Genomic DNA, 10688 nt, shown 5'->3' with positions numbered 1-10688 from the left:
TCAAAGTACAAAAAAAAAAAAAAAAAAAAAAAAAAAGAGAAAACAGAAAATCATGAAAGATACAGGGGCAGAGAACTTTAACTATCAAGGAACAAGGATAACAATGACAGTGAATATCTCAGCAGCAACAATAAGCAAGAGTTTTGAAAGAAAAAAAATGCCCACCAACTCAGAATTATATACCCAGTGATATTATCCTTCAAAAATGAAGACGTCAAGACTTTCCCAAACACAAACTGAAGTAACTTATTAATAGCAGTCTTGCACTGCAAGAAATGTTAAAAGAACTTCCTCAAACAGAAGAAAAATAATATATCAGAAAGTTGGATCTTCATAATGAAATGAAGAGTTAAAATAAGACCTTATATTTTTGTTATTTGTAATTGACTTAAAAGATAACTGTTTGTACAAAACGCTAACAGTACTAATGTTTTGGGTGATGAAAGCATATGGATATATGAAATGAATTATAGCAAGGTCACAGGAACAGAAAAGAGGAACTGGGAATACTCTACTATAAGGTTTCTACACTACATGTAAAATGGTGCATTGTTAATTTTTGTAACCTTTTTTTTTTGTTTTAACTTTTTTAAGTTTATTTATTTATTTTGAAAGAGAGAGATAAAGACAGCACAAGAGTGCAAGCAGGGAGAGGGGCTAAGAGAGAAAAGAGAGAATTCTCCATGTCCCATGTGCTATCTGTAGCAAAGCCCAACACAGGGGATTCAAACTCATGAACCATGAGTTCATGACCTGAGCTGAAATCAAGGGGTTGGTGGCTTAACAGAGTGAGCCAGCCAGGTGCCCTGGTACAGTGTTATTTGAAAGTATACTTAGGTTATAGTTAAAATTATAAAAGTGAAGCCACAAAATATTTTGAAAAAGAACTGTCATGAATGTACTTCTCAACAAAATAGTAGCAAATCAAATCCAACAATGTATAAAAGATAATTATACACCACAACTGCATGAGATTTATGCCAGGTAGGTAAAACTGGTTTGACATTTGGAAATCAATGTAGTCTACCACACTAACAAGCTAAAATAAGAAATAATAATTTATCAACAGATTCAGAAAAATGCATTTGACAAAATCTAACATCATTCATGATAAAAATTCTATGTAAACTAGGAATAAAGGAAAACGTCCTCCACTTGATATTTAAAAAAATCTATGGAAAAAAAAAACAAAAAACATACATCTTCCATCATATTTAGTGGTAGGAAACCAGATGTTGTCCCCCTAAGACTGGGAGTAAGGCAAGAGTGTCCCTTATCATCACACTTATTCTTCCCATTGTACTAGAAGTCCTAACCAATGCAAAAAGGAAAACAAACCAAAAAAGGAAATATGTATATTTAGAAGAAAGAAATAAAATTATCTTTTCACACAGATGATAGGTCTATGTAGAAAATCCCAAAGAATCATTAATAACAAAAATTCTTGGAACTAATAAGCAAATATAGCAGGGTTGCCAAGTACAAGGTTAACATATAAAAGCCAACTGTGTTCCCATATACTAGCAGTGAATAATTAAAATCAGACATTAAGAAGTATCATTTATATTAGAACCAAAAAAAGCATTAAATACTTAGGTATAAAACTAACAAACTATGTATATGACATAGAGAAGGAAAACTACAAAACTCTAAAGACAGAAATCAAAGAAGATCTAAATACATGGACAGATATTCCATGTTCATGAAAAGGAAGACTCAATATTGTTAAATGTCATCTTCTCCCCCCTTTAATCTATAAATATTTCAATGCAATCTGAATCAAAAGTTTAATAAATGACTTTGTAGATATTGACAATCTAAAGTTTATATGAAAAGCAAAAGACCTAGAGAAATGAACAATATTGAAGAAAAATAAAGTCAGAGGACTGACACCATCTGACTTCAATATTTACTATAAACTTACAATAATCAAGACTGTGTGGTATCAACAAAAAAACATTCAATAAAGCAATGGAACAGAATAGAGAGGCCATAACAGACCCATATAAATATGGGCAACAGATCTTTGACAAAGAAGCAGAGGCTATTTAAAGGAGAAAGGACAGTCTTCAATCAATGGTGCTCAATTAGATATTCACATACAAAAAGAATCATCAAGACATTGATCTTAAACTTCTCACAAAAATTAACTCAAAAATATATCACAGACTTAAATGTAACAGATGAAATAAAACTTCTAGAAGATAACACGGGAGAAAATCTAAGTGAGCTTTGTTTTAAAATTAATTTTTATATACAACATTAAAGACATGATCCATGGGGGTAGGGATGATAAATTGGACTTCATTAAAATTAGAACCCTCTCTTCTGCAAAGGACAACTGTTAAGAGAATGAAAAGACAAGTCTCACCTGTGAAAAATATATCTGCAAAACAGATCTGGTAAAGGGCTTGCTTGTATCCAAAATATTCAAAGACTTCTTAAAATATACCAGTAAGAAAACAAACAATTCAATTAAAAAGTGGGCAAAAGGGATACATGGGTGGCTCAGTCATTTGAGCATCCAACTCTTGGTTTTGGCTCAGATCATGATCTCAAGGAGTTCTAGGTCTGTCAGGCTCTATGCTGACAGTTCAGTGCCTGGAGCCTACTTCGGATTCTGTGCCACCATCTCTCTCTGCCCCTCCCCCACTCACACTCTGTCTCTCAAAAATAAAAATGAACATTAAAAATTTAAAAAAAAAACTGTAAGTAACCAAGTTGTTGTGCAGTAAGGGAATGGATAAACAAACCACAACACATCCATATACTGGAATATTAGTACTGCTTGAAAAGAAATATGTTATCAAGTCACAATAAGACATGGAGAAAACTTAAATGCATATTGCTAAGTGAAAGAAGCCAGTCTGAAAAGCCTACACATTATATTATATTCCAGAAAAGGCAAAACTCTGAAGACAGTAAAAAGACTAGTGGTTGCCAGGAGTTCATGTGTGGTAGGGAAAGACAGGGGATGGTGGAGAAAAGGGAAGGTAGAGCTCAAGGGATCTTTAGGCAAGTGAAACTACTCTGTAAGGTAGTAAATTGGTTGCTACATAATATTCTGTATTTGTCAAAACTCATAGAATGTGCAACCAAAAGAGTGAACCCTAATGTAAACTATAGACTTTAGTCAATAGTAATGTATCAATCTTGGCTAAGCATTTGTTACAAACAAACCCCAGGATATTAATTGCAGGAGAAATGATGGGGGGTGGGGGGCGGAGAGAGGAAGTACATGGACACTCTACTTTCTTCTCAATCATTCTGCAAACCTAAAACTACCCATTATTTAAAGTCTATTTATAAAGTCTATTCATACACTAAAGATAGTGAGATAAAATTGAACCATGTAAAATGCTCAATTCAAACCAGAGAAGACAGAAAGAGAGGAAGAAGCAAAAACAAATCCAATGCATAGAAAAGTTACACACATGGTAGATAATAATATAGTTATATAAATAATCACTTTATATATGAATGTTCTAAACACACCAATTAAAAGATATTGTCAGAGTAGATCAAAAGCAAAAACAAGACGAAATGCACGTAGTCTATAAGAAATATGCTTAAAAATAAAGACTCAGATGGTCAAAAAGTACAGGGATAGAGAAAACTATACTATGCTAACTCTAATAAAAAAAATGAGCTAGAGTAATTGTATTAATTTCAGACAAAGCAAAGATAAACAGAGGCCTGACATAATGATAAAGGGGTCAATAAGACAACAATCCTAGGGGCGCCTGAGTGGCTCAAATTGGTTAAGCATCTGACTTCAGCTTAGGTCAGGATCTCTCGGTCTATTCCATGGGTTGGAGCCACATCAGGCTCTGTGCTGACAGCTCAGAGCCTGAAGCCTGCTTTGGATTCTGTATCTTCCTCTCTCTCTCTGCCCCTTGCCCGTTCAAGCTCTGTCTCTCCCTCTCAAAAATAAACATTCAAAAAAAATTTTTTTTAAAACTTAACAATCCTAAACATGTATGCACCTTACAAAAGAGGGTCAAAATACATGAAGCAAAAACTGATAAAACTGCAAGGATACACAGATGAATCTACTGTTATAGTTGGAGGCTTTAACATATCTTTGTTATTGATAGATGAAGTAGGCAGAAAATCAGTAAAAATATACATGACGTGAATATTATTATTAATCAACTTGATCTAGTTGACATTTATAGAATACTCCATCCAACAAGAGAATACACATTGTTTTTAAGCTCACATGGAATGTTCACCAAGATAGACCATATTCTGGCTACAGAATACACCTTAGCAAATTTTAAGTACACCTTAGCAAACACCAAGTATGTTTTCAGAACTCAGTGGAATTAAACTATAAATCAATATCAGAAAGGTAGCTGAAAATGGTCAAATATTTGAAATCTAAACAACACACATCTAAATAACCAAACTAAAAACAAAGCAGACAATACACTTCTAAATAATCAAAGTAGAAATTCCAAGAGAAAAAAATGGCATGACACTGAAAGGGCGGGCCTACGCCGGCCGACTCCATCTTGTTCTGTGTTCTCCACCTTGAGTGACTAATTCACAGAAACCTCAGACTGCGCCTCCTCCCCTTGAGTAACCTCCCGCTCACCCGTTCAAACTTTCTGATCAAAACACGCCCAGCGACCTGCGTAACAGGACTCCGACCCTTCCCCAACCAATCGGCTGAGGCCACAGCCATTACCTCACCAACTGCCCCTAGACCCCCATAAAACCTTTGTGCTTTTGAAACTCGCTCTCTCTCCCTGGTATCTCACCGCTGCGTCGGTGCAGGTAGGGGATTGAGCTCGAGCTAGCTCGAATAAAGGTTCTTTTGCTTTTGCATCGGACTCGGCTCCCTAGTGGTCTTTGGGGATCACGAATTCTGGGCATAACATTTGGGGGCTCGGCCCGGGATCCCCAAGACCCCTGAGGGACCCCCGACCCGGAGAGCCTGACTGGCCACGGTTAGTGTCTGTTTGTTTGTTCTGTCTTTTCTGTGTGAGCTCACTTCTGGAGTTCTGGTAGTGCCCGACGCGGTCTAAGTGGACGCACTGGAGGACCACGGGCCGGGAGTTTCGGAAGACGTTCCGATTCTCCCTTCTGGAGGGACGTGGAATCCCCTCAAAGGTCTGAGACGAGGCGGGTCGCTCCCGCTGGTCGGCGTGAGGCCGTCGTCTTTGGAGGGACGTGGAATCCCCTCATCGGTTTTGGAGGGACGTGGAATCCCCTCAAATGTCTAAGCTAGCTTTCAGTTTTGCTTCCATGGAGTTGGAAGATTTTCTAGGGGCCCTCTGTTTGTCTGTTTTTGTGTTTCTCTGTTTTGTTCTGTGGACTTACTGGACGGACGTTATGGGACAGACTCAGACTACTCCTCTAAGTATTATGATTGATCACTTTAAGGATGTGAGGGGAAGAGCTAACAACCTCAGTGTGGAAGTCCGAAAGGGTCGGTGGCAGTTTTTTTGTTCTAGCGAGTGGCCAACTTTCAATGTCGGATGGCCACCAGAGGGGACCTTCGACCTCCCTACCATCCACCGAGTCAGGAGTATCATCTCTCAGCCTAAGACGGGCCATCTTGATCAGCTCCCTTACATTATCACTTGGCAGGACCTTGTGGAAGACCCACCCTCTTGGCTTAAACCCTTCCTAGCCCCGCTCCCTCCGGAGCCAAAACCCATTCTTGCTTTGCAGGGGACAAAGAAGAAGAAAAGTCTTATCCAGCCTTCAGCACCCCTCTACCCTGTCTAACAGGGGGGTACTGAAGAAGAATTAATTTTTCCTCCCTCGTATAACCCCTCTAGGATGCTGGAAGAACACCATCCTCCCCCTCCGGGGGAGGCAGACGCTGTTCCGAGAGCGGGAGGCGGAAACGCTCCAGTGGGAAGCCCGCCCTTCACCAGACAAAGGGCTCAGAGGGAGCAATCCGCCTCCGCCGCCGACTCCACTATTCTGCCCCTGCGAGCCACCGGACCCCCAGACGCGGAGGGGAACCAGCCCCATCACTATTGGCCTTTCGCCACTAGTGACCTCTACAATTGGAAAGCTCAGAATCCTAAGTTTTCCGAGAAACCGGCAGGGCTTATTGATTTATTAGACTCTGTTCTTTTTACCCATCAGCCCACGTGGGACGATTGCCAGCAGCTTTTGCAGGTCCTGTTCACGACTGAAGAAAGAGAAAGAATCGTCAACGAGGCCCGAAAACTAGTTCCGGGCACAGATGGGAATCCCACCACCAACCAGGCTCAGATAGATGCCTCCTTCCCCTTAACTCGGCCCCAGTGGGATTTCAACACGGCAGAAGGTAAGGAGAGGCTCCGGGTCTACCGCCAGACTCTAATGGGGGGTCTCCGAATGGCTGCTAGAAAGCCAACCAATTTGGCCAAGGTAGGAAATGTACAACAGGGAAAAGATGAATCTCCGGCTGCCTTTTTAGAACGGATCATGGAGGCATTCCGTACCTATACCCCCATGGATCCAGAGGCTCCGGAAAGCAAGGCAGCTGTTATCATGGCCTTTGTAAACCAATCGGCCATAGACATTAGGAGAAAATTACAGAAAATAGATAGACTAGGAGAAAAAAGTCTGCAGGACTTACTGGTGGTAGCCGAAAAGGTATATAATAACCGGGAGCTTCCTGAGGACAAGCAGGCCCGCGCCATGGCGACTGCCAGCAGTAAGCAGACTCGAGACCTGGCCAGAATACTACTAGCTACCACTGCTGACTCCCCTGAGGAACGAGACCGCCATCTCCGGCAGCTGGCAGACGACACAAGAAAAGGTAAAAGAACCACCAAGGGGGGGAAGCAGAGGCTGCAGAAGGATCAGTGCGCATACTGCAAGGAGATAGGGCATTGGGCCCGAGATTGTCTGAAAAGGGCCGGCGGGAAAGGAAGCAAGACTGATCGAGTAAAAGTCCTAGAGCTAGATGAACTAAGTGATTAGGGGAGTCGGGGTTCGGACCCTCTCCCCGAACCCAGGGTAACTCTTAAAGTGGAGGGGACCCCTGTTGACTTCCTTGTCGACACCGGAGCACAACATTCGGTCCTCCGCACCCCACAAGGAAAACTAGCCAGCAAGAAGTCCTGGGTACAAGGGGCAACTGGTATGAGCCAGTATTCATGGACTACCCGAAGAACAGTAGATTTGGGAACGGGCCGGGTATCCCACTCCTTTATGGTAATACCAGAATGCCCCTACCCGCTGTTAGGACGGGACTTACTGACCAAGATTGGAGCTCAGATAACTTTCAGACAAGGGGGCCTCAGGTCACCGATCGCAAGGGCCACCCCATCCAGGTCCTGACCATGAAACTGGAGGATGAATACCTCCTCCACCAGGAGGCGCTCCCGAGAGAGGATAATATAGACAGATGGCTACAAGAATTCCCCTCGGTTTGGGCAGAGACTGGGGGGGGGATGGGACTAGCCGCTCATAGGACCCCAGTCCTGGTAGAGCTCAAGCCAGGAGAGAGTCCGGTAAGGATCAAACAATACCCCATGTCACAGGAGGCCCGGAAGGGGATCCAGCCACACATCCGGAGACTACGAAGCCTAGGGGTACTAGTTCCTTGCCAGTCTGCCTGGAACACCCCCTTACTGCCGGTCAAAAAGCCTCACACAAATGACTACCGACCGGTACAAGACCTCCGGGAAGTAAATAAGAGGGTCGCGGACATACACCCAACTGTTCCCAACCCATATACTCTCTTGAGCTCCTTGGCGCCCTCCAGGGTCTGGTATACTGTACTAGATTTAAAGGACGCCTTCTTCAGTCTGCCGCTGGCACCCCAGAGCCAACCCCTGTTCGCCTTCGAGTGGCATGATCCGGAGGAGGGCTACAGTGGGCAACTCACCTGGACACGGCTACCTCAGGGATTCAAAAATTCACCCACCATCTTCGACGAGGCACTACACGAGGACCTGGGTGAGTACAGAAGGGAGCACCCTGGCCTCACCCTCCTACAGTACGTAGATGACATCCTGATTGCTGCTGACACGGCCAAAGACTGTGAGCGAGGGACCCAGGACCTGCTGGCTACCCTGGGAGCTTTAGGGTACCGGGCATCCGCGAAGAAGGCTCAGATATGCAGGGAGAGGGTAAGTTACCTGGGATATATCCTGGAGGGCGGACAGCGGCGGTTATCAGATGCCAGAAAAGAAACTGTCCTAAAGATCCCTACTCCCACCTCCCGAAGAGAAGTGAGGGAATTCCTAGGATCAGCCGGCTACTGCCACCTCTGGGTTCCAGGTTTTGCTGAGATCGCCAGGCCCCTATATGAAGCTACCAAAGAGGGGAAAACATTTAAATGGACTGAAAAAGAAGAAATTGCCTTTAATCAGTTAAAAAAAGGCCCTCCTAAGTGCCCCAGCCCTGGGCCTACCAGACATTACGAAACCCTTCCACCTCTTTGTAGACGAACATAAGGGAATAGCAAAAGGGGTTCTAACTCAAGCCTTAGGCCCCTGGAACCGCCCAGTGGCTTACCTGTCTAAGAAACTAGACCCAGTGGCTGCCGGCTGGCCACCATGCCTAAGAATTATTGCGGCGACAGCACTCCTAGTCAAGGATGCAGACAAACTGACCCTAGGTCAGGAGATCTGGATCATGACCCCACACGCCATTGAAGGGGTCCTGAAACAGCCTCCTGATAGATGGATAAGCAACACACGTGTGACTCATTACCAGAGCCTCCTACTCAACCCTCCACGAGTGCAGTTCCACCCCAGTGCAGCCCTCAATCCTGCAACCCTGCTGCCCGACCCTGACCTAGGTGCTCCACTACATGACTGTGCGGGAATCCTGGAACAAGTACATGGATTCCGGATGGACCTGACCGACCAGCCCCTCCCCGATGCCGAGGCTACTTCGTTCACTGATGGCAGCAGCTTTGTGCGAGATGGACACAGGTATGCGGGTGCAGCGGTGGTCACCGAAACGGACACCGTATGGGCGGAGGCTCTACCCTCCGGAACGTCAGCCCAGCGAGCGGAGCTCATAGCCCTCACCAAGGCGCTGATGCTGGGAGCTGGAAAACGGCTTAACATCTACACAGACAGCCGTTATGCATTTGCCACAGCTCATATTCATGGGGCAATTTATCAAGAGAGGGGGTTACTGACGGCAGAAGGACGGACTATAAAAAATAAGCAGGAGATACTTAACCTGCTTACGGCCTTATGGCTTCCTGCCAAGCTAGCCATTATCCACTGCCAAGGGCACCAAAAAGCTGATAACCCAGTAGCTAGAGGTAATCGAAAGGCTGACCAGGCAGCCAAGGCAGTAGCCCTTACTCCAGTCCCCACCATGACCATACAACTACCAGACCCGGGAGACCCAGTTTTACCAGACCAGCCCAAATACTCCCAGGAGGAGTTACAGCAGATCAAGAAACTCCCCATGGCCCAGGAGATAAAGGGATGGTGGTATACACCTAACAAGGAGCTCGTGCTGCCAGACCGGCTCGGAGTCTCAATATTAGAGCACATGCATCGGTCTACTCACATGGGGGCCCGAAAATTAAAAGACTTAATCCGACATGCCGGAATCAAGATTCACCAACAGGACACCAAAATAGAGCAAGTTGTATCTGCCTGCAAGACCTGCCAACTCACCAACGCGAAAGCCACATCAAATAAAAAAGGAACCAGGCTCAGAGGCACCAGACCGGGAGCCCAATGGGAAGTCGACTTCACTGAAGTCAAACCAGGAAAGTATGGTTATAAATATCTTTTAGTATTTACAGACACCTTCTCTGGCTGGGTGGAGGCATACCCAACCAAGCATGAAACGGCTCAGACGGTGGCTAAGAAGCTAATAGAAGACATCTTACCCAGGTATGGTTTTCCTGCCATGGTAGGATCAGACAATGGACCAGCTTTTATCTCTCAGGTAACACAGGCAGTAGCCAAGGCGGTGGGGGCAAACTGGAAATTACATTGTGCTTATAGGCCCCAGAGCTCAGGACAGGTAGAAAGAATGAATAGAACCCTAAAAGAGACCCTTACCAAATTAACCATGGAGACTGGCGGGGACTGGGTGACTCTCCTACCGTACGCCCTTTACCGGGTTAGAAACACTCCTTACACTCTGGGTTTTACTCCCTACGAGATCATGTTTGGCAGGCCACCCCCTGTTATTCCCAGCCTTCGAGCTGAACTTCTTGCAGAGTTTAAAGATCAAGAACTTTTTCTTTCCTTGAGAGGGCTCCAGAGGGCGCATGAGGATATTTGGCCGCGCCTCCGTGCCATCTACGAGGCTGGCCTGACCCCGACACCTCATCAGTACAAGCCGGGAGACTGGGTCTATGTCAAGAGGCACCACCGAGAGACTCTCGAGCCGCGCTGGAAGGGACCCTACATTGTAGTGCTGACAACCCCCACCGCTCTCAAAGTAGACGGCATCGCGACCTGGGTCCATCACACCCACGTTCGGCCAGCGGACCCCTCCTCGATCCGGAAGGACTTCGTCACGCGATGGGCCATCAGTCGGGACCAACACAACCCGCTCAAGCTCAAGCTCAAGCTACAGCACATTCGACCCACCTAATATTGGTAACTCTGTTAACTCTGCTTGTCATTGCTCATGCTACCGGGAGTCCCCACACCCCCCAAAACATCACCTGGCAGATCATAGATACCAGCTCAGGGACAATACTTAATTAGACCTCCCAGAGCCACCCCAGGGACACATGCTTCCCA

General features: G+C 45.1%; 1 protein-coding gene across 1 annotated transcript; it reads left to right on the top strand.

The window, feature by feature from the left end:
- Nucleotides 1–5340: 5340 nt before the first annotated feature.
- On the top strand, nucleotides 5341–10422 carry LOC122215034 (the record flags this gene model as incomplete). Its single annotated transcript, XM_042930214.1, is given in 3 exon segments — nucleotides 5341–7246; nucleotides 7249–8333; nucleotides 8335–10422. Coding segments are annotated over 3 exon segments (5079 nt in total), but the record flags the coding sequence as incomplete, so codon positions are not given.
- Between the last annotated feature and the right edge of the window lie 266 nt (nucleotides 10423–10688).

The sequence above is a fragment of the Panthera leo genome, chromosome A3 (genome assembly GCF_018350215.1).
Source record: "Panthera leo isolate Ple1 chromosome A3, P.leo_Ple1_pat1.1, whole genome shotgun sequence".
NCBI classification, from domain to species: domain Eukaryota; kingdom Metazoa; phylum Chordata; class Mammalia; order Carnivora; family Felidae; genus Panthera; species Panthera leo.
Note: the sequence above shows the minus strand (reverse complement) of the source record. Positions and strands in the feature narration are given on the sequence as shown.